The sequence below is a fragment of the Laccaria bicolor genome, genomic scaffold (genome assembly GCF_000143565.1).
Source record: "Laccaria bicolor S238N-H82 LACBIscaffold_28 genomic scaffold, whole genome shotgun sequence".
Lineage (NCBI taxonomy): Eukaryota > Fungi > Basidiomycota > Agaricomycetes > Agaricales > Hydnangiaceae > Laccaria > Laccaria bicolor.
Genome location: NW_001889899.1, coordinates 158,666 through 181,788, shown reverse-complemented (window position 1 = coordinate 181,788; position 23,123 = coordinate 158,666). Strand labels below are relative to the sequence as shown.

The 23,123-nt window shown below is 48.3% G+C and overlaps 8 protein-coding genes across 8 annotated transcripts; 4 read left to right on the top strand and 4 right to left on the bottom strand.

The window, feature by feature from the left end:
* Window positions 1-318: 318 nt before the first annotated feature.
* LACBIDRAFT_295058 (uncharacterized protein) lies at window positions 319-3,233 on the bottom strand (the record flags this gene model as incomplete). The annotated part of the gene is made up of 6 exons (XM_001884833.1): window positions 319-548; window positions 616-792; window positions 846-1,115; window positions 1,175-1,188; window positions 1,252-2,896; window positions 3,061-3,233. 6 exons carry the CDS (start codon window positions 3,231-3,233, stop codon window positions 452-454), a joined length of 2,376 nt encoding a protein of 791 aa, XP_001884868.1. The 3' UTR covers window positions 319-451.
* Window positions 3,234-7,338: 4,105 nt separating this feature from the next.
* Window positions 7,339-8,722, bottom strand: LACBIDRAFT_330586 (uncharacterized protein; the record flags this gene model as incomplete). The annotated part of the gene is made up of 7 exons (XM_001884832.1): window positions 7,339-7,460; window positions 7,619-7,752; window positions 7,811-7,824; window positions 7,891-8,128; window positions 8,177-8,326; window positions 8,411-8,603; window positions 8,656-8,722. The coding sequence occupies 7 exons, from the start codon at window positions 8,720-8,722 to the stop codon at window positions 7,339-7,341; spliced, it is 918 nt and encodes a 305-aa protein (XP_001884867.1).
* Window positions 8,723-9,659: 937 nt separating this feature from the next.
* Window positions 9,660-9,857, top strand: LACBIDRAFT_304512 (uncharacterized protein; the record flags this gene model as incomplete). The annotated part of the gene is made up of 1 exon (XM_001884931.1): window positions 9,660-9,857. The coding sequence occupies one exon, from the start codon at window positions 9,660-9,662 to the stop codon at window positions 9,855-9,857; it is 198 nt and encodes a 65-aa protein (XP_001884966.1).
* A 1,148-nt stretch (window positions 9,858-11,005) lies between these two features.
* LACBIDRAFT_330585 (uncharacterized protein) lies at window positions 11,006-12,009 on the bottom strand (the record flags this gene model as incomplete). Its single annotated transcript, XM_001884831.1, has 5 exons — window positions 11,006-11,057; window positions 11,213-11,386; window positions 11,525-11,531; window positions 11,693-11,839; window positions 11,952-12,009. 5 exons carry the CDS (start codon window positions 12,007-12,009, stop codon window positions 11,006-11,008), a joined length of 438 nt encoding a protein of 145 aa, XP_001884866.1.
* Window positions 12,010-13,496: 1,487 nt separating this feature from the next.
* On the bottom strand, window positions 13,497-14,760 carry LACBIDRAFT_295057 (uncharacterized protein; the record flags this gene model as incomplete). Its single annotated transcript, XM_001884830.1, has 3 exons — window positions 13,497-14,463; window positions 14,529-14,634; window positions 14,694-14,760. 3 exons carry the CDS (start codon window positions 14,758-14,760, stop codon window positions 13,599-13,601), a joined length of 1,038 nt encoding a protein of 345 aa, XP_001884865.1. The 3' UTR covers window positions 13,497-13,598.
* Window positions 14,761-17,045: 2,285 nt separating this feature from the next.
* On the top strand, window positions 17,046-18,493 carry LACBIDRAFT_295056 (glycosyltransferase family 8 protein; the record flags this gene model as incomplete). The annotated part of the gene is made up of 2 exons (XM_001884930.1): window positions 17,046-17,202; window positions 17,290-18,493. 2 exons carry the CDS (start codon window positions 17,046-17,048, stop codon window positions 18,234-18,236), a joined length of 1,104 nt encoding a protein of 367 aa, XP_001884965.1. The 3' UTR covers window positions 18,237-18,493.
* Window positions 18,494-18,615: 122 nt separating this feature from the next.
* LACBIDRAFT_330582 (uncharacterized protein) lies at window positions 18,616-20,309 on the top strand (the record flags this gene model as incomplete). Its single annotated transcript, XM_001884929.1, has 6 exons — window positions 18,616-19,453; window positions 19,585-19,669; window positions 19,749-19,801; window positions 19,838-19,862; window positions 19,927-20,011; window positions 20,166-20,309. 6 exons carry the CDS (start codon window positions 18,616-18,618, stop codon window positions 20,307-20,309), a joined length of 1,230 nt encoding a protein of 409 aa, XP_001884964.1.
* A 1,441-nt stretch (window positions 20,310-21,750) lies between these two features.
* On the top strand, window positions 21,751-22,605 carry LACBIDRAFT_330581 (uncharacterized protein; the record flags this gene model as incomplete). Its single annotated transcript, XM_001884928.1, has 1 exon — window positions 21,751-22,605. The coding sequence occupies one exon, from the start codon at window positions 21,751-21,753 to the stop codon at window positions 22,603-22,605; it is 855 nt and encodes a 284-aa protein (XP_001884963.1).
* Between the last annotated feature and the right edge of the window lie 518 nt (window positions 22,606-23,123).

Sequence of the window (23,123 nt, the reverse complement as noted above, 5' to 3'; positions counted from 1 at the left end):
TCGCCACATCCCATCGCCGTCTTCCCAAGATACGAGTCCGTCTAATTTTTCTTCTTCTGTTAAAGACACCATTTCATTTTCGGGTCCTGTAGTCGTCCACGCAATAAAATTTTCCATACTACTCGTACTTACGCCGTTTAACGTGGAAGGTTTCACGGAGTCGCCAATTTGTTAACTAGAAAGTTAAAGACCCGATGAGTTCCGTGAACCATGCCCGAGAAATTTGTTCATTTTGCGCCAGTCACTTGGATTCTGGAGAAGATTTGTTTCCTATCATCACAGCACAGGTGTGCAATTCACATTACCTCAGCATCCTTTAGCAGTGGTTGGTCGCAGATTTTCATACACCTTGCAGCAACTCTGGGAATGTCAAACTGTACAAGTCCGTAGACATTCTTTGTAAGTCAAGCGAGAATATAACTCCAGAAGAATGTCCGAAGTCGAAATAGGGCTAATTGCAAGTCTCCGCTACAGCCTTGGTCGCTTCCCGCGTCGAAGCGATATGGTCTTGAACAACAGTAAATACGTCATTCACAGCTTCGCTTGATCTATCGCACGTGTCCGAAAATCAGTTTTGAGGCTGAGAAGGACACACAAAAAGCACGAAAGACGTACGAAGTGATACTGTCCAGAGCAGCATTGGCGACATTTAACCCATTGTCAACTTGTGACCATGCAAAAGCAGGCGAGAGCTCGCCCGCACCAAGGGCTTCCATAATAGTCTTAATCCCGACTAACGAAGTATTCAGTGCGTCTTGGGCTTGTTGAACAGCAGCGGCTATCCCGGCGTCACTATTACATTGGCAGCGCATTAGTAACATCTGGAAGAAGAGGGAAAAGCTTACATTTCATCAGAGGTACCAACTTGTGAAAGCGAGGACATCGAGGCCGAAAGGCCCTTCACAATCTGGAGTCGAGTAATGTTGCATTGGAGACTTCTCCGTTGGCGCCTCATCACCTTCCCAGTGGGCTTGGCGGCCACGATCGCACTCCTCGATGATGATGATGACGCAATAGGATTACCGGTGGCGGTAGTAACAGTAGAGCTAGAAGTGTTCGTGTTCTGGTTCTGGTTCGTCTTGCCATCGTCCTTGCTAGACGCAGTCGCGGTTGCCCTAACGTTGAGCAAACGTTGTGAGCAGACTTTTACAGGGCGAACTTGGAGATGACTCACTTCCGGGTGACGGTCTACACAAAGAGAATAAGTATATCAGATGAAAAATTGCAAACGCAAACGCGGAGAAGACATACCACAGTGACGAACTTGGTCTTCGGAGGAGGACAGTCGGTGGACGAGGTCGACGCGGTGATGGTACCACGGGCAGCGGATGACGTCGCGCGAACAGACGACGAACTGGTAACGGAAGCCGACGAAACTGTGGTCTTGGTAGCGGTGGCAACCGATGACGTAGAGGTCGAAGTGGATTTGAGAGTAGACCCAAGTTTCATAGAGGAAACTACAGTTCCGGTAGCGGTGGCCCTTGACGAAGTAGGTGAAGCGGATTTAGTGGTCGAATCGCCTTTGTTGCTGATGGTTCCATTCTTGTCGTTGTTCATATGACCAGATGCGGCGGTGGTTGTAGCTCTTGCAGATGATGACGTCGAGCGAGTAGACGACGAACTGGTGATAGAGGCAGACGAAACCACGGTCTTGATAGCGGTGGCCTTTGAGGAGGTGGATATGGTTGTCGAGCTGCCTTTGTTGCTTGAGCCCATGTTGTGACCAGTGTTGGTATCGGTAGCCTTTGAGGAAGTCGATGTCGAGATAGTCGAGGTGCCCTTGTTGCTTGATCCTATATTGTGACTAGACTCGGTATTGGAGTTTCCGCCCTTGCCATTGTTCATAGTGTGGCTGGACGCAGCGGTCGTGGCGCGAGAAGATGATGAAAACGCCGACTTGGTGGTGGAAGCCAATGTCTTGGTGATGGCCTTTGACGAATTTGACGTTGAAGTAGATTTGATAGTCGAGCTGCCCTTATTACCTGAGCCCATATTGTGACCCATGCTGGTGTTGCTGGCCTTTGACGAAGTAGATGTTGTCGTGGGTTTCGTAGCCGAGCTGCCCTTGCTGCTCGAGCCCATGCTGGTGTTAGGATTTCCGCCCTTGCCGTTGTTCATCGTATGGCTAGAAACGGTAGTGGTAGTAGCATGAGCAGGGGACGACATCGGTCGAACAGACATCGTAGTGGAAGCTAAGACTCTGGTAGTGGTTTCCCTTGATGAGGTTGTCGTTGAACTGGACTTGATCGTCGAGATGACCTTGCTGCTGGAGCCCATAATGTGACTAGAGCTGGTGTTGGTGTTTCCGCCCTTGCCATTGTTCATCATGTGGTGAGACGGTGTGGTGGTAGCACGAGCAGATGACGACGTCGAATGCACGGACATGGAAGCCGACGGTTTGGTGATGGTGGCCTTGGACGAACTAGACGTTGAAGTGGATTTGGTGGTCAACTTGCCATCGCCACCCGAGCTCATATTGTGACCAGAGCTGGAGCTGGAGTTTTTGGTATTGCCATTGTTCATCATATGGTGAGAGGCGGTGGTGGTAGTCACACGAGCAGGCGACGAGGTTGTGATAGTAGCAGATGACATTATGATCTTGGTGGTGGTGGTCACTGAGGTAGACGATGAAGACGCCCTGATCGTCGTACCCATGATGTGACCAGAAGTGCCGCTGCTGGACGTTCCGTTCTTCCCGTTGTTCGATTTCCCGTCGTTCATTTTTTGACCAGCCTTGACGGTACCGTTCTTGTTGTGCCCGCCGTTCATCTTATGGCCCCCGTGGGCGGTGCCGTTCCCCATCTTATGATGACCAGCCTTCATGGTACCGTTCTTGCTCCCCATCGTATGATGACTGGCGTTCACAGTACCGTTCTTGTTGCCCATCTTATGACCACTGTTCATGGTACCGTTCATGCACATATGTTAGTCACATTGTGCCTTACCTAATGGAGTAGCCGGATGTGACAAAACACCATACTACATGGGCCCAGCCGGACGGCCCGAATCTTATGATGTGCCTTTAGTGATGGTGCGGCCGTGATCCTTACAGGGACTCACTAAGTAGCATGCGCTGGCTGTCCTTTTAACCGACGGCGTAGTGTCTCACCGGCGGAGATGTCCTGATGCCCGGCGGGGAGAGTTGCGGTGTACCCTGTCCTCTGGTGGCACAAGTTGCGGCGTACCATGTAAACATAGATGGTGATCATACATAGTGATAGGGCTGCAGTCATCAGTTAAATGTCATGAATGTGAGCCATTACAACTGAAAAATATACTGAATGATTAATCACAATGAGAGTCCTACTGCAAGGTGATGAGATACTGTAATTTCTTTTGAAACACAAGCAGTCTTCATTAACTATTGTCCATATCATGTCCCCCCAGATATACAGCTGAATATAACACACCAGCAGAACACCTTCCAATAAAAACACATTGCCTTTTCATAAGAGACACTTTTTGAATAGCTGTGTTGGAGGTCTAGAGCAATATATATATATATAATAAAGCTCTGTTGCAGCAGTGCAGTTTTTTCAAAGAGGCACCGCAAGACCAATGTATTTTTTTCACCGCCGCCACAATGTATTATTTTTTAAATTGGCACTGCCAGAGAAATGTATTTTTTTTAGGTGGCACTGCCAGCACAATGTATTACTTTTTAAAATGGCACTGCCAGAGCAATGTATTCTTTTTAAAATGGCACCGCTGGCACAATGTATTATTTTTTAAAATGGCACCGCCGGCACAATGTATTACTTTTTAAAATGGCACCGCCGGAGCAATGCATTTTTTTAAAAATGGCACCGCTGGCACAATGTATTATTTTTTAAAATGGCACCGCCGGGCCAATGTATTACTTTTCGAAATGGCACCGCCGGAGCAATGTATTTTTTTTTTTTCAAAAATGACACCGCCGGGGCAATTGTTTTTTTTATTAAAATGGCACCGAGGCAATGTATTCCTCTTTAAAACACCACCACTGGAGCAATATGCTCTGCCTTTGAAATTGCTCTGGCAGAGTAGTACTTGCATATTTTTTAGAAATACAAAAATCATGTTTAGGGCAAAGAACACTAGAATTAAACAGACAGTTGATACATATGATTACTAGTAAATGGGTGGTACTGCTGAGGTACTCTTGTTTACTTCTGCATATGTTTTCTATGGGGGGACTGAGGGGTGGATTGCAGAGGGTAGATTGCAGATGGTAAGATTGCAGCTGCGGAGGGTAGATTGCAGCTGTGGATGGTATATTGCAGGAGGTAGATTGCGGAGGGTAGGTTGCAGCTGCAGAGGGTATATTGCGGGGGGTATATTGCGGTATATTGTGGCTGTGGAGGGTATATTGCAGGAGGCATATTGCGGGAGGTATATTGTGGGAGGTATATTGCGGGAGGTATATTGTGGGAGGTATATTGCAGGAGGTATATTGCGGGAGGTATATTGCAGGAGGTATATTGTGGGAGGTATATTGCAGAGGATATATTGCGGCTGTGGATGGTATATTGCGGGAGGTATATTGCAGGAGGTATATTGCGGGAGGTATATTGCGGGAGGTATATTGCGGGAGGTATATTGTGGGAGGTATATTGCGGGAGGTATATTGCAGGAGGTATATTGCGGCTGCGGATGGTATATTGCAGAGGATATATTGCGGCTGCGGATGGTATATTGCGGGAGGTATATTGCGGGAGGTATATTGTGGGAGGTATATTGTGGGAGGTATATTGCAGAGGGTATATTGCAGCTGCAGAGGGTATATTGCAGGGGGTATATTGCAGAGGGTAGATTGTGGCTGCGGAGGGTATATTGCGGGAGGTAAATTGCGGAGGGTATATTGCAGCTGCAGTGGATAGACTACAGAGGGGAGACTCATCTGGATCCTTCAAAGGGGTTTGGAAGAAAGTATATAAACCTCTGTACATGCTCACAAGTGTGTTTTGAAGAGTCACTTATGTGAAATACCTTTTCACAGATTGTTTCAGCTGCACAGAATGTAAAAATGACTGTCAACCCACATAAAAACTACCTCTGGAAAGCTGGAGAAAGCAGGATTTGAACAAGCTAGACCCAACAGTAGGTTACCTAGGAAAAGAAAAAGTCTTGATGGTGTTCATTGTAAATTTTAACTTTTCACAAGCTGTTTCAGCTCTGCAGAACATAATAATGGCTGTTACCTCATGTAAAAGCCACCTCTGTAAAGCTGGAGAAGTCAGGATTCGAACAAGCTAGGCCCGACGATAAGTTGTTTGGGGAAAAGAAAAGCCTTGATGGTTTCTATCATAAAAAGTACCATTTCACAGGTTGTTTCAGCCCCGCAACATGTAATAATGACTTTTGACTCATGTAAAAACCACCATTGAAAAGCTTGAAAGGGGACAATTCTAACGAGCTAGGCCCGACGATAAGTTGTTCGGGAAAAAAAAAAGTCTTGATGATTTTTGTTGTAATGCCACAATGCAGTCAAGGTTTGATAGAGATTATCAACATAAAACCCTCTTTTCCGTGTTTGTCAACAAAAACAAAACATCTCTTGAAGATTTTAATATGGTAATTACCATGGCATTGAGGTCTATCACCTGGCTGGTTTTCAGGTTACATGGATTGAAATTGGGTGAGTGCGTCGTTGTTTGTCGGGATGCAGGGTCTGTTTGCATGCGGTGGAGGGCCCATGCACCAAGCGCATCACCTCAATTTGGAAATGTCTCAGGCACAAACTGAAACTTTGATGGTCCCTGCCTGGCAACAAGCAAAATAGCCAGACCATCCTTGTTGCCGCAACACCCTTTTCTGGTCCTGCATAATGCATACTTGGTTATCTCTGGCTATCAGAGCCAGAGCTCATATTGAGAGAAAGTGTGCACAGCTAAAGTTTGAAGAACCATTAGATTGGTGGTGTTTTTGGGGCAATGTGTAGTGCTTTGCTTGGCAGGGTGTTCTATGTGGTGGGTAGTCCAACGGAGTATCATAAAGAAATGACACCGCCGGCAGAGCAATATTTGCAGAGAGATTGTGTACTCAAATATGTTTTCGGTGTAAACATGTCAAAAATATTTTAACAGGCTATTATAAATTTTCAATATAAAAGCGGAGGCGATTTGCGGTGGCTGGCCCGGCGGTGTATCATAAAAAAAATGACACCGCCGGCAAAGCAATATTTGCGGTGGCATGGTGTACTTAAATATGTTTTTGGTATAAACATGTCAGAATATTCTAACAGGCTATTATAAATTTTCAATATAAAAGCGGAGGCGATTTGCGGTGGCTGGCCCGGCGGTGTATTATAAAAAATGACACCGCCGGCGAAGCAATATTTGCGGTGGCATGGTGTACTTAAATATGTTTTTAGTATAAACATGTCAAAAATATTCTAACAGGCTATTATAAATTTTCAATATAAAAGCGGAGGCGATTTGCGGTGGCTGGCCCGGCGGCGTATCATAAAAAATGACACCACAGGCGGGGCAATATTTGTAGAGGTATTGTGTACTTGAATATGGTTTTAGTATAAACATGTCAAAAGTATTCTAACACACTATTATAAATTTTCAATATAAAAGCGGAGGCGATTTGCGGTGGCTGGCCCGGCGGCGTATCATAAAAATGACACCGCTGGCGAAGCAATATTTGCGGTGGCATGGTGTACTTAAATATGTTTTTGGTATAAACATGTCAGAATATTCTAACAGGCTATTATAAATTTTCAATATAAAAGCGGAGGCGATTTGCAGTGGCTGGCCTGGCGGCGTATCATAAAAAATGACACCACCGGCGGGGCAATATTTGTAGAGGTATCGTGTACTTGAATATGGTTTTAGTATAAACATGTCAAAAGTATTCTAACACACTATTATAAATTTTCAATATAAATGCGGAGGCGATTTGCGGTGGCTGGCCCAGCAGCATATCATAAGAAATGACACCGCCGGTGGGGCAATATTTGTGGAGGTATTGTGTACTTAGATATGTTTTCAGTGTAAATGTGTCAAACTTCATTATAATTTTTTTTCTATGTTTGCGGAGTCAATGTGCAGTGGTTGGTCCGGCGGTGTACCATAAAAAAATTATATAACCAGTGGAGCAATATTTGCGGAGGAATCGCCTTGCTGGTGTACTCAAATACTTTTGCAGATTAAATGTGTGAAGCTTCTTCCAACAGATCATTCCAATATGTGTCATTTTTGTGGAGGCAATGTGTGGTGCTTAGTCCAGTGGAGTGTTTCAGAAGCAATGTGCAGTGCTTAGTCTGGCAGAGTGATTCCACTCAAATTGTAGCAAACAGCATACATAGGTTGATAATATTATGCATGATTGATATAAGCCAGACTTGTAATTCTAAGTATTCAACTGGATGATGGCCGCCGGTGTGTCACCAACACCCCGGTGGAGGGCAGCCCCGCACTGGGTTATGACATTCAAGGTACACCCAGCCGCTCCAGTGGTATGGGACATTGTTGCTGACGGCCCACACATAGTTACTGGTGGATTGTTCAGGGTCCGGCCGCCCCTTTGACAATGGGGTCCGGTAATCAAACCGGCTGTCCGGCTAGCCCCTTACCATTTGATGGATTGTCAGGGCAGGGTGGCCCATTACTAATGAGCCAAGGTGACTAACTTAACTGGTTCATGTTACCACTCTGCTTCATCTTGTGGTGGGCGGTACCGTTGTTGTTTACCATCTTGTGGCCGACAGTACCGTTCTTGTTGTGACCACTTCCCATGCTGCCAGCGTGGACACCCGTGGCTTTCCTAGACGCAGGATCGCGTTAATACATGAATTACAGACGAAAGGCAGGCAAAAACTCACGCTATCTGGGACGTCTTTGGAGGGAAGCATTTTATGAATCAGATGAATGCAGAGCAAGCAAATTAAGATGGGAAACGTACAATAGTAATGGTAGAGGAAGATGTGTCACTGCCGGTTTCGGAGGTGGTTCCATTTGAGGAGATGCTTTCGGATGAACTAACACTGGTAGATGTCGAGCTCGACGTAGCCTTTGAAGAACCCGCATTAGAGCCTCCGACTGCAGCCTGGCAATTCTTAACGACCCTCCCCCCAGCCTCAATCGTGCGGGAGAGGTGGAATTCAGTGGTTGCGACAGCGCCATCTGTGGTGGTGTCGACCCTGCGGAGAAATTAGCTTCGTTATTCAACGTAGAAAAACAAAACGTACGTTTGGATTGAAGCAAGGGCCGTCTTTGCAGCCATCAACCCATTTGTGAGGTTGATTCCATCAGCGTCGTTTGGTGCCTCCCCAGCGACGAGAGAATCGGCTATGGCAGCCAGGCCTTCAGTGGCGGTCTTCAACCCATCCTTGGCCGCGCTGACAGCAGCTGAGATATCCGCATTGATATCGAAAATCCATCAGAACACGACGTAGGGTAGAAAGATAGAGATGAAAACTTACTCTCCGGCCACAGCAGTGACCTCCTCCATCGCTTTGGCAGACGTAGTGAGGTCAGTCGCAGTTTGAATGCGAGCAACGTTACACACGACGGTCGGATTCACTCCCCCTGCCGTCGAATTTGGAATGTCGGCAGGACCTGTGATCGTGGCTTGCACTGACGTGGTTGATTCTGTGTGACGCGCTTCAAGCGGTACTATTGCCCAAAATGTCAGTGTATTCCTGAACTAGAAGAATAGGCAGCGCACCGGCATCCACTTGGTAAGAACAAGCTGCCACGAGCAGCGCAACAAAGTAGGACGAAAGGCGAGCCATTTGGGCGACCGATTTTGATGAAATTGAAAGTGAATTGAAGCTGAATATAAAAAACTTCTCGAAAGTAGAAACGAACGAAGACAGAGACCAAAAAAACGAGGGTGAGGTCGACTCAAAAAAAGACACCAGGTCACTGGAGGAAGAAAGAACGACGCAATTTGGGCCAAGGAGACTTTCATGTGGGGTGTTTATAGCCTTTGTCGTCGATCCTACATGGAGATGGTGGTCGCATGCTTCGGCGTCGAGATGGCGACAACTATCAGAATGCAGCATCATGTTAGGTCAAATGGTGAGATACACCTAAGGCATGACACTGATTAGTGACAGGACCCCTTCTAAGGTCCATTCTTTGGCAATGAGTAATTGGCCTCCCAAGGCCTAGTGCCCACGCACTCCTCGGCGTCCTCGCTACTATAAATAGATGACATCCATCTCAGATCCTTTGGCACTGCGAGGGCTCCCTTTTGCCGGTCACTGAAAAGCGTCAGCGCGCTGGCTGCCACTCCTATTACTAACAACCGAGATATTTCTCTAAGTTCTTAGCGCCCACTTGGCGCACATGCTAACAACCGACATAAGTCCGACTTAGCGCCCACTTGGCGCCCTGTGCTATATTCCCACACCGATGGTTTCCGCTACATCATCATCCTACCATCCCAACGCCTTGGGCTCCGTGAGGAATCTCTGACAATCATCGAAGCTGATGAAAAGGCCAAGTTAGGGACGGAAGGAAGAGCGGAGGGAGGGGGGCGAAAAGGAGGGGGGGACGAAGAACGAATGCGGACGAGACAGTGAGACTCAGACTGTGCGCAGGCCCGTCGAAGAGGTTTCAAAGGGCTGCGAGGGTGAATAATTCGGTCAAAGCCCTGGAAACGTTGAAGGCGTGCGTTTTTTTTCGTGTTTCTTTCCTAGGTGCTTACCACTACATACCAGCTGTATGTACATCACACCCCTGCGCACCGCGAACCCCCTAATCATTCCCCCACCACGTCTCGACCAATTCATCAAAAACACATTTGGGAATTATGAGCAAGTTCTCGGCTACCACTCCAGCATCCTCTCTCGGCTCTCTGAAGCCCGGAAGAAGGAACAGCCCCTCCTCAATATCTCCTCCATCTCCGCTCCTTATCTCTAACTCTTCGGGGAGTTTAGGGAAGCATGCATGGGGTACATCCCCACTTACACCCATGCGAAATATGCGAACTGGAAGATCGAGCATGAATGTCGGATGTGACCCCCAGGTTTAGGGCGTTCATCGAGGTTGGTTCCCTAATCGCCTTTCTTCATTGAACTCACCAGATGATGCAGTATGACTGAACGAGACTTCTTGAGGCTTTGTATGTTTCTTGAGCTGGCCGACTGAGCAGCTTATCAAGGTGGGGAATGCGTTTAGACGGTTGGAGCAGGAAACACATGGATTGGAGAGAGAGACAAAGGCGGTGCGAGATTCTGATTCAGATGACTGTCCAGGTCTGTGGCAGACCTTCAGAAGGTCGTTGAGATTATACGGTCCGCTGGCGAGGCAGTTGAGCCTCTCGTTCAGGCTGCACAGAAGAAGGTGGAGTTGGAGAGGTACGTGGGGTCGGTGTTCAGTAGGGAGGGGAGCATCGTGAGTTTGTTCTTGGTGTTCAACGTAAACGGACTGACATTATGTGCTTGGTTGGATAGGATCTTGACGCCCTATGTACCAGGGGAAGCCTTTTCGTGCGCTTACGGAGTGGAGTAGGTGGCATGATGTATCATGTGGTTCTCTCCATTACCGTATGCCTTACTGTCAGTATTGGTTGACTCGGCTGATGATCTTTTAGTGGTGATGCCAAGACCGAAAGTCAAAGACTGGGTGACAAGGTACCATGTTCAATACCGAGTCCGTTTGTCTCCTCTTCTTTTGCGTTGGGTCGTGTGGGTCTGGGAATGTAGCCGATCCCACTGGACGCGCTCTCCGCCATAAATTTCAATCATGCCCCCTTGGTCTTGACGTTAGCGTTGCACCAGGCATGGATGCACAGACATTGAGACAGGTTTTGAAAGTCCATGTTTTGTAATGTAGATTTGATGTAGATACCAATCTACGGCACTCGTTTCTCCACCTAAACACTTGAAGATTTAGTAAATTAGTCGGAAGAATCAAATTATTCGTTGCATAAATTGAGATCGGTACTTTGCAGGGTAGTCGGACGATAACTTGTCAATGGTATCCTTAGTTTATAAACGAAATCGTCTTCACCCCTTGGGTACAGTCAGACTTTTATTTTTTTCCTCCATTTTAAAGAACTACCTATCTCAAAATGTTTCGGAAAGGTCAATGTACATTTTTGTTGAAAGATGGAATATTCTACCCGGAATTGAGTGCGCTACACAATTTATATGTTTTTATTCCCCCAAGCGGACCGGCCCGGACACTCCCTCATGCGATTTTATGGACATGTGACCCAATGTTGAACAAGTCAACGTTCAACGTTGTCCCTCTTCATGCTCAACGAAGCTCACATACTGCAGGTACCACTCCACCCCTTGCCAACCTCACGATAGCACGGTTGTGCTTTGCCTAGCCGCCGGGCCCCTTGGCAATATTGCAAGGTCCAGGGGTCACCAAGTCCATGCTGCATCAGCCACCCCAAGCTTCGTCTCACATCATACAGAGCCATCCACCCCCGCAATGTTCTACCCAGTGCCTTCAAATTCTGCCTGATGCCTCATTAGCCCTTCCACGCATCTGACAACGTCATCCCATGCCTCATTCTTCAGAGGATGACAATGCTGAGAACCTACGGGGGCGCTGATACGTTTGTGTGAGCTTACAAAGGTACTGTTGCGATATTCATTTGTTTTTCTTTTTACTTATCTCTTCGTAGCATTCATCACAATCCTCGCCCCGACAAATGTACAAGTTAACGGCCTCAAGCATCCGAGATTGCGTCACCCACATCACCAGCCCGTCTTACGCAAGGATGCAGCAAGTGTACCCACCCTTCCCCGACCCCAGCTCTGGCGCCAACGCCGCGCGCTGTCCATGTTGAGAAACGAAGGGTATCGTGAAGAGGCTAGCAACTGGTGGCGTGCAAGCCAGCGCAACCAGCACTGGGAATTGGACTGAGTCGCACAGCTCTACGCCCTCTGTCAGCACGACACACAAACGGAAGGAAACAATTCAATCGCATCGCCCCCGCCTCCTGCCTTACCCACCCCTTGCTTACACCTCTGGCTCGCGTTCTCCATCTGTACTTACTGGGTTTCGTTTCTACTCTGTCATCGTTCCCATCAACAGGCACGAATTCACCATTCATTTTTACGCATTTTCTCACCATTTACTTCCACTGGACCACGGGCACGGGTTCTCTGTTCGCTCAAGCCCCAATTGATACAGCAACCTCCATGCGCCCCTTTATATTCCATCCCAACGCGATTTTCAGGTTTTGTACCCCATTCGGTGACATTCCGATCCCATCAGGCGTAGGTGGTCCAGGCCAACAACACGCACGTCCCCTTCCTCTCCCGCCACATGATGGACATCTTATCGCAGACCCCCCTCATCCTGGTCTCGCCTAACCTGGAAACTCCAACATCTGCAAGCAAGATCGGTGCACTACGATTAACAAAGGTGCTCACTTCGGGTTGCTGCAGTGCACAGACAGCTTGGACAACAATCCTCTTCTTGCAATCGGTGTCAATGACGCGCTCCCACCCCGGCGCATGGGGATCAATATTGATTTCAACCAAACGGCAGCTGCCCTTATGGTCCAGCCTCCCGCCGCACCACCACCACGCCCACAACAACCAACATCCACACGTGGTGCCACTCGACACATCCCTCTAGTCCCTCACTTGGATTCACGTTGTTCCCTCCAGTTTGACGCTATCGGTCATCAAAGGAGCAGCCCCAGGACGTTTTTGAACCCTGCCCGACTGAGCCCTACGAATACGGAGTCGAGGCCTTTTCAGATCGAGTGGGATATTTTGCCACTCCTACATACATCGAATAGAATTGGTACATTTGACATATGGACAGTAAGAAACATCTAAAATACGGGATAAAACATATCGTAACATTCAGGCGCGCGGAAATAGTGCGAGTGATCACTGGCATAAGCTATCATAAGTGCAAGTGCTAGGCACTTCCACTGACAGGCACTTCCACTGGCAGACACTTCCACTGGTATTAGCACTAAGATCTGCCACCCGATGCCCTTCTCATTTAGGATTTAGCAGGGAGTGCCAGGAGTGCTTATGACCTCGGAGGCCAATTCTCAATTGACAAAGAATGGACCTTAGAGGTTTCACGTGACGTCCAAACGTCATGCCAAGGGTGGTGAGATATTAGTGAAAAGACGAACCTCCACCGTCTTTGAGACAACAAAGGCGAGTTTGTGCCAGAGTTCTACACATCGTGTGCAAAGCAGTTAAGCCGCCGTTGCCTGGATTGCTTTCCAGGAGGAAAGGTATTCCAATGAGCAGAAGGATTAATGATAGAAATCGAAGAGGACGGTTGCCAAGACAGTCAACGCCAAGCACGAGATTTTGAATTATTCGCACGTGACGAGACGCGTGAGCTTGACGCGTCGCGTCTCCGATAGAGTCGGTATGCCAAATATTCAAACCTTGAAGCATCTGAAATTCAAGTTTTTGTGGGTGATAAACTCTCCTCTATTGAGAGAGTCGCCCGTTGATCTCACATACTCGAAGTCTAGCCACTAAACATTTTGTTGGACTCAAATGTACTCAATACCGTTCAAATTGTGCAGAGTCTCGTTCTTTCATATCGTTCCCCCCCGATAAAAGCACCGTAAAGCGATCAAATTATCCGATATGAACCCCCATAAGATAAATTCCCCGGTAAAGTCATGTTTCTTATGAGAATCTCAGGGAATACAGAATTTTACACGGCGGCACCAGCGCCACTTTTCTTACCCCCATTCTTCTCTCCCTTCTTGCCCTTCTTCGAATTCTTCCCCTTCTTAGCACCCTTCTTCTTAGCAGCGGCAAGGTCGTTTCCCCCGTCCGCGTCTTGACGAGCGGCGACGGGCGACTCAGCGTTGGGGTCGAGATCACTGGCGTCAGCAGCGCGAGCAGCTGCCTTGCCGCCCTTCTTCCCTTTCTTTCCCTTGCCCTTCTTTCCCTTCTTCCCCTTCTTGTTACCCTTCTTCGCAGCGACAAGTTCCTCGCCCTCCACATCGCGCTCCTCAGCCTCAGGCTCGCGCGCCTCCAACTCGTCGTTGTAGCGCGCTACAAGCTCTGCCACAAGATCGCGTGCCTCGATCACATTGACGAACCGCTCAACAAGCTCGGAGGAATCGGACTCCTCAAGGTCTTCCTCCTCGCGAGCGGCAGCTTTGCCGCCTTTCTGGGCTTTCTTCCCCTTCTTGCCTTTCTTCCCCTTCCCCTTCTTGCCGCCCTTTGCTTTCTTAGCAGCGTCCTCCTGAACATCACGCGCGTAAACATCAGTCCCGTTCGCCGATCCGGCAGCAACAGCAGAAGCGGTGGCGTTCTTCCCGAAAACGCCTTTCGCACCCTTATTCATAAGGTGCTTGTGTTTCTTCTTGCCGTCTGCTGAGGTTGAGTTGGCGCTTTTGTTCAGGGATCCAGCGGCGGCAGCAGAAGCGGTGGCGTTCTTCCCTTTCGCGCCCTTATGCATATGGTGCTTGTGTTTTTTCTTCTTGCCGTCTGCTGAGGTCGAGTTGGCGCTTTTGTTCAGGTCGATGACCTGGGATGGGGTGTCATCGTTGGCGGCGAGAGAGGCGATACTATCAAGAGGACAAGAAAGCCGTAAATTCCTTTGTATTGTCGTGCGAAGAAAACAAGCACTTACGGAACGGGCGTCACGACGGTGGCTGTTGGGGTTGTCGAATTGGCGACGAAAGGTGACTTGTCACTGGGGGTGTCGTATGATCCTGCCTGACGCCCCTCAAGCGGAACTGATCATGCAAAGTAAGTTCATCAGTAAGGCACGAAGAAAGAGGAGAAGAGAGCATACCGGCGTTTACGGGGTAAGCAGTGGCAGCCATGAGAAAGGCTACGAGGAGTAATGATAGTGGGGCCATGTTGTCCTTCTAGAGTTTGAATGAAGGTGAGGAGAGCAAGGAAAGGTGTAGGTAAAGTCTAGGGTTGGTTGAATAAAAATGAGGTCGACTCAGAACGTAGACGCCAGGTCAAGAAAAGACGGAATGATGCCAGCAACGAGAAGAGAGAGAGACGGAGAGAAGAAAGAGAGGTGAGGGGAAGAATGCGCAGTTTGCGATCCCTTTATACAAAGTAAACAATGAAAGAAGAAACGATCATGGTTGAGTATTTTGGGCCTTCGCGATGGCTTGTTCGAACTAAAAATAAGTAAGCCTCAAATAGATCCAAAAATTGAAGATCAGAACCTAATCGTTCAGGAACAGGCGCCTTGTCAGAGGTTTTTGTGGTCGTTGCCACGACGGTCGGCACAAGGCGACGGGCGACAACAGGAATGGTGAGGTGCTGTTTATAAGGTCTTGAGTCGAAAGCGGCCTTGGAGCGTCGAGTAGAACCTACCAATGCATAGACGCAACAAAGGCGCATTTCTACCAGTTACGCATCGGGACTTTTGACCGCAAAATACAATTAACAAACGGAGTATACAATCAGTCCCGAAAAACGCTCACCTCAGATCTACATCACAAGCGCAAGTCGTATGTATGACAATCCACCAGCCAGTATCCTGACGACAAACGTCACGACCAAGGGCAATCTGTTGTGTGCGGCCTCTACCGCGCTCCATGGGAGTACATAGAAGTCGATTGCGGGGGGTCAGGGCATCTCCGACCCACTCAACCTATTGTCTAGATGTGGACAACGCAGGCCGCCCAAAGGTGTAACTGCCTGAAGCCAAATGCTAATGGCGAGGATGGAAGTGGACGTGTACCACAGACGTATGCTGCAGGTCAAATTGAAGAAAATTGCTGGGTCGATAAGACGGGAACAGCTGGGAACAGAGCGTACTTACGCGTGAATAACAATGTGATCGATCATGGTGAGGAGGAAAGCTTCCCACGCGGAAAGCCTTATTGTTGATTGATATTTGCCCGAGAAAACTTGCCAAATGCAACTCACCACCTTCAGATTCGAATGACCCTCACTGGGGTGGGCTTAACAGCCCCAAGTTCCAACTAATCACATTCGTTTAAGTAGGTACCTTCAATTATCCTCCAGGGTTTTACGGGGGTCATTTTGTGTCGTGATCACTTGCCACAGTCGTGTTCAAATCCATATTGCCGACTTATCCCGTCAGACAAAATGGACTCTAGGTGGCAGGATTATGCGAGGAGGCGAGGGCACGAATTATACGCCCATCGTATGGACTTTGACGGATAAAAATATCCTTCACTCGCCGTGACTTCCCGTCCGATTTCCATCGAGCCGCACATTGGAATGCTCCGTCTTTGGCGACTCAATTTTGCGCACAAAAATTGGTTTCCCTTCATGTCAAAGGATATTCTTCTTATCGAACTCTAACTCCCGAGTCCACGCCATGTCTGATCAGTGTTTTTTTGTTTTTCAATCACGCTTAATGAAAGTCGTTTCGTTATATCTAGGCCATCGAGAATTGCAAGCGCTTTTGAGCCTACTTTTCGCAGTTTTCCGCTGGGCATCGTCAACCTTCTGCATCACTACGTTGCCTCGAATGAGCTGCGAATTTTCTGATCGACGTCTTCTATGCATTGCCTGCTGAATTTACAGAATGTCAGTAAATCGCTTGACTGCAGTCTCCACGCTCAAATCACTCGCCTAAAAACTACGATTGCGAAGCCAGTCACCCAGGCCTCCTGCTGCGGACTCTTGTCCAAGATTTCTCCATCCCTGAAAGTTTGATGCCAGAGGTCCAGAATACTGGGGGCCGTTGACCGCAGCACTTTTATCAAACCCCGAATATTGATGAAAGATTTTAAATTTCAATGCCTGTCAATTAACCACAGTATGACACAGTGTATACGTCCTCGTCAAGAATTGAAATTTGACGCTGCAAAATCGACCTATAAATAAGCGCCAGTCGACCTTGCACGTGTTTTGGCTCACTCCCAAAAATACATGTACTAGACCCGTCCCAAAATAACTTGAAGTTGTTCCTCGGCTTTCCGCAGCACACTCTTCCGAGGTCTGAAGCGATACTGTACTACGATACAAGCAGAAAATTGTTCTCTTCCAGCACGTACATCGTATTTGAGGCTTGGGCAAAAGTCTTGGAGTCTTGGACGACCTTGAACGTAGGCAAACGTTGACGGACTAAGTGCGCCGAGCATCCCTTGATGGGCTATGCGTTACCAAAGAGAAAGCCGACTAATAGGATTTCAGCAGCGAATCACGAATGCAAGTCGAAAACGAAGGTCCGCAGCTGATTGATTCCAACCATGTCTCACCTCTGCCCCATCCTATCCTCCCCATACGAACCACTACCGACCAACGCCGCGCCCCCAAAGCTGTCATATCGACGCTTTCTCCTCCCATTGGGCCTCAGCATACTTGTCAGTTCATGCGCAGTATGGTACTTCGCCACCGTTCGGTCTTTTAACCCGCTAGACGACTTCCAAAACATGCAAGTTCTCGCATAGTATATGCACCAAATACACTCACACTCACCATTTCTCAACCCAGAAACACCAGCCCAGTCCTACGTCATTCCTACACTCCACCTCCCCCTCCCCAAAACGGCTCCCACGCCGTCGTATCGACACTCTACTCGGACAGCTTCGCCATCGGCGTCGCCGTCCTCGGGCACTCCCTCCGTAAAGCCAACACCTCCGCCCGCCTCATCCTCCCATACCTCCCCACGCGGGTCTCCGCTCCCGCCCTATGCATAGTCCGTGCGGCCGGCTGGAACCCGCACCCTATCGCCCTCATCCCCCCGCCGCATAATGGCAAAGGAATCCACCACCGCTTTCAGGACCAGTACACGAAACTTACCGTATGGTCCTTTGACTCCCTGGGAGTGGAGAAACTCGTGTATTTGGACGCAGACACCCTTGTCCGGAGGAACTTCGACGAGTTGTTCGAGCTTCCGTGGAACTTTGCTGCGGTTCCGGACGTTTACGTCCCCGGGGACTCGCGAGGGTTCGCGTTGACGTTCAACGCGGGTGTGTTGGTCCTCGAGACGTCGACGAGCGTATTTGAGGATATGAAGGCAAAGATTGAGAGCGCCACGTATCCCCTCGAACAAGCTGAACAATCCTTTCTCAACCTCTACTACGCAGCGCGGACCGTGAGGCTGCCATACATCTACAACCTCAACCTCGCGATCAAGAAGCGGAGTAGGACGTTATGGGAAAGTTTGAAGGGGGAGGGGAAGATTGTGCATTATACGATTGCTAAGCCATTTCCTGTGGCTGTAGATGGTGGGATATTGACGAGGGAGGCGGAGGAAGAGGCGTTGAAGAAGGCGGAGCAGGGGAATGGGGGGTTATATGTTGAGGAAATTGGGTGGTGGAGGGATGCATATGAGTTGATGCTTTGGGAGATGGGGGAGGAGATTGAGAGGTGTCGCACGTTACAGGATTCATGACAGGAGGCAAGCAGTCAAAGAAGAAAGAAATTAGAATTGTCATTGGAAATTTGAAAGGGTAGTGCTAGATGAGTCATACTTGCTCCATTGCCAACAGTGCCTGAATATTGAATGGTCACTCGCTCCTATGATGACATCATTCAAAATTGGATAAAGTCTCTCTTTCTGAGTACATAAAATACAGCCCTTCTTTATCCTCCCCATCACCAACAGATCAAATATTTCTGTGAGATCTCATCAAGTACCCTTTTCATCCCACTGATGTGATAAAAGGTCAGGTGCAACCTAGGACCTATATTTTCATACAAAACCCCCTTCTGTGAGTTTAACTGAACCCATGTGCCTCCTATTCCTAAGTTTTGAGCAATTCACAGGAAACATGCCCAACATCAACTATCTGCTTCCCCAGGCCTTCACCCCTAGTGACTGTACTGGAATCACCAACCCTGCAGAGTTGGAAGCCATGATTAAATATGCCCTGTCCAGGTACAAACTTCACATTGAACGCACCCATCAGACTCAAGTTGCCTGGGCTACTTTGTTACTACCACCATTTCTCAATGAGCCTGCTGATGCCCCCACACTCACCATGGCTGAGCGCATCATCAATAAGAGGGAGCTGATGCCACATTATCAGCCTTTTGGAGAAAAGTGCTATGAGCCAGGCCAACCTCAGGATGTTATCCATGAGATCCGAGACACCATCCTCATTGATGCCCGGCCCCTTTTCACATACTCATGTGCAGACAAGGTTGAACAACAGGTCATCCACCATGGGTTACACATTAGTGGAGGAGCAGAGTGCATATACCAACACCAGCAAGTCAGCTTTCCTGTTGGCCCCTATGGCACCACAATCCCACCCTACAATCAGGACATTAGTCAGGCTGCCATGTCTCTCCCTTCCATTCCTGCTGATCAGGCTCTCATGCAAGCAGAAATTCAGACCAGCCACTGGGTCATGTTCATCCCCACCACTGGCTTCTCACTGAAAAGCCAACTCTTCTTTAGCCACCCCAATAGTGGTTTCAAAGAAGTGTTCAACCACTATGCTCTGGCGACACCTCACCTTTCCCCTGGCACCTACTTGCCATATGACATTATTGCCATTGGTGACACCCTGATCCCAGAGGATATTCCAGGCACCCACATCACCTTCACCAGCACCAGTTCCTTGTCACAGCAAACACCAGAACCAGCTCTCACTCTGCATGAAGGTTAGATTAGAATGATGATATAGCATTGGTTGATGTGTGTTTAGATTGTAACTTGATTCAGATCTTTGCCTGTTACCTCTCCATTGTCTACTAGTTTAAGACAACTAAACATTGTATGATTTTATATACAGAAGTAGGCATTGTCACGGGTAACCCCGGGGTACTTTCGGCCATACCCGTACCCCTACCCATGAAAACCCGTACCCTCAACCATGGGTAGGGGTTTCTGCGGGTATGGGTATGGGTTTACACGGGTTTGGCGGGTTTGGCGGGTCTTAGGGGTTTAACACTACAGGTATTTCTATTATGTGTTACTTGTTAATGTACCATACAAATTCTATGATGTGGGTGCGTTGTTGGTAGGTAAAGCTTGGGTAAAGCCAGCATGGGTTTGCGATGCGACGAACACGTTAGTCCTCGTCTATCGTCATGGCTCGTCGTTGTTGCCGTTCCCCCCTTCTGCCCATCCATAGCTATAAAGTCGCCTTCCTCGCTACGCTCCCTTTATCCATCCTCACCAGCAGCTTGCATTTCTCGAACGTGAACACGACGTGCTTGGTGGGTATTTGGGCATGTCGTGTATCATCGTCGCCGCTCCCCCCTTCTGCCCATCATCGTCGTCGTCACCATCCATCGTGTTGGTGTTGTGTTGTGCTGCTGTGTCGTGATTATCGTTGTCATGGTGTTATGTCGTGATTGTGGTTATGAATAGTGGCCTGGTCGTGGTGCCGTGTGGTCGTCTGCCACGTCCGTCGTCGTCTTCGTCACCGTCCATCGTGTTGGTGTTCCGTTTTGCTGCTGTGTCGTGGTTATCGTTGTCATGGTGTTACGTTGTGGTTGTGGTGTTCCATGGTAGCCTGGTGGTTGTGGTGCCATGTGGTCATCGTCGTGTCGCATGTCATTGTCGCAACGTGGTGGGAGTCGCATCGTGGTCATTGTGTCGTGTCTTGCTGTGGAGGGATGACGTCGATGATTGTCGTTGTCGTCTGTTATCGTTTGCCATCATTGTTTGCTGTCGTAGTTTGCCGTCGAGTGGATATACCCTGCCCATGGATGAGTAGTCTGACATCATTGTTACGTCATTGTCCTGTGTCTCAGCGTGGTGGGTTGTAACGAACATGGGATGGGGGTACACACCGTAGTCACCTCAAATAAACGACGACGACATGGCACCCATATTCTGTGTTGAAGAGATCAGTGATGCGGAGGAGGTGAGTTTGCTCACCTCAGTGCGTCGTCGTCTGTTTTTGTTTGTGGCCGTCGTTCGTGAGCCGTGGTGGCTGGTGGTTGGTCTTGCCTGGTGGTGGTTCATCTTTGTTTGTCATATCTGGGCGTCGCGTTGTGGTTGTCTTTGTTGTTGGGGAGTGTGCAGTGGTTGCAGGCGGTGGAACAATAGTAGCGGTGGTGGTGGTTGTTGGTGTCGGTGGTGACGCAATTGAGGTGGGCAGTCGCAGTGGATAGGAAAGTGTCTGATTGTTGAAGCTGCGAAGTTCTCCTTGATGAGAGCTTGCCCTAAATCTCAACCCGCCCTAAAGTCCCTTGTATATATAGCACAGCATCTTTCTTGTCTCCTTTGCTTTCCTTTCCTTTCGCTCCTCCCAAAGTTATGCCGTAGCTGCGCCCCCTTGTATTGGTTATCCCCCCCCCCTCGTACATACTTGTCCATAGAATATTTCATTAATTAATTTGGCAACAATAAATTAGAATTTTGTTGATCTTTTGCCAGACCATGAGCTACACAAACAATAACTAATGACATGACGGGTATTGCTACGGGTACCCGCCAACCCCTGCCACGGGTACGGGTTTGGCGAGGGTAGCCAATATCAAACCCGTACCCCTACCCACACGTACCCTTACCCGCAACCCGCACGGGTTCTGAAACCCGTGACAATCACTATACAGAAGAATAATCAGAGTGAAGTGACAAGCTCTTGGACCTGGGATAAGTAAGGGAGAGCCAGGTATAAGTGTCTAGTGTGCCAGAGCCTCCTATGATGACATCATTCAAGATTGGTGTCTGGCATCCCCCTATCAAATTATAAAGTCTCACTTTTGAAAACATAAAATACAGCCCTTCCTCACCTGTCCCCCCATCACCAATAGATCAACTGTTTCTGTGAACAGTGAGACATCATCAACTCCCCTCTTCATCCCACTGACACAACAAAAAATCAGGTGTGACCTAGGACCCACCTTTTCTTACAAAGACAGCTTGTCCAAAGCACCTTCTGTAAGTTCAACAGCATCCATGCACCTTCTATACATTTCTAAGTTTTGCGCAATGCACAGCAAACATGCCCAGCCTTAAATACCCACCTCCTGAGGCATTCACCCTTATTGATCTTACTGGCATTACCAACCCTGCAGAGTTGGAAGCCATGCTCAAATATGCACAGTCTTGCTACAAGCGTCATGTTGAAAGCATCTGTAAGGGTCAAGTCCTCTGGGCTACTTTATTATCACCCTCTTTCAATGATCCTGCCAATGCCCCCTTACTTGCCATGGCTCAGCAGTTCATCAAACAGAATGAACTGAAGCCACATTATGAGCCTTTTGGAGAAATACACTACGATTTGGGCCAGCCTCAGGATGCCATCCCCAAGAACCGAGACACCATCCTCATTGATGCCCAGCCTCTTTTTATATACTCATCTGCAGAAAGGGTTGAACTGCAGGTCAACCACCATGGGTTATGCATTAGCAGAGGAGCAGAGCATGTATACCAACACCAACAGAGCAGTTTTCCCATTGGCCCCTATGGCACCACAATCCCACCCTACAACCAGGATATCAATCAGGCTGCCATGCATTGCAAGTTCTTCGATATAGAGTGGTCTCTGCCTTCCATTCACCTTAATCCAACTTTCATGCAAGCAGCAATTCAGACCAACCACTGGATCATGATTATTCCCACAACTGGCTTCTTGCCAAAAGGCCAACTTGTCTTTAGCCACATTGATAGTGGTTTCAAGGGAATATTTGACCACTATGCTCTGGCAACACCTAACCTTTCCCCTGGCACCTACTTGCCGTATGACATAGTTGCCTTTGGTGACACCCTGATCCCAGAGGAGATTCCAGGCACCCAGATCACTCATACCCTCACAGTCAACACTGAAACCACCTCTCACTCAGCAGAAATTGTATGATAGTCAACATTATGATATACTTAGCAACTTGAGGAAAATTTACTTCAAAAAAGTAGAGGTCTTTACGCTGCCACTGCTTTTCCGAGCGGACTCCGGCCGGACTCCGTCAGACTGAGGGTATGCAGAACAGATATTTTTCTGCTTTGAAATGCAGCAAATTTTCCGGTGAATGTCCGAAGCTTTTCCGAGCATTTTTGGTTGGACTGAAAAGTCCATCAGACTTTTCCGACGGACTTCCGATGGACTAACAGCAAACTAGCACCCAGTCCACTGGAAATGACGAGCAAGTGCCAATGGAATTCCAGTGGACAAATCCAACAGAAGTCCAACGGAATTCCAACAGACTGTTGTTATTATTATTAATATATAACATAAAAAAAATGCAGCATTGGGGAATTGAACACTCAACCTTAGGATCTGAAGCATATGGAACCCAATGCTAAACCAGCTGCACCAAGGAGCCTTTAATATAAGCAAGTACTTTGTACTATACATACCTACTGTTTGACCGCTTTCCT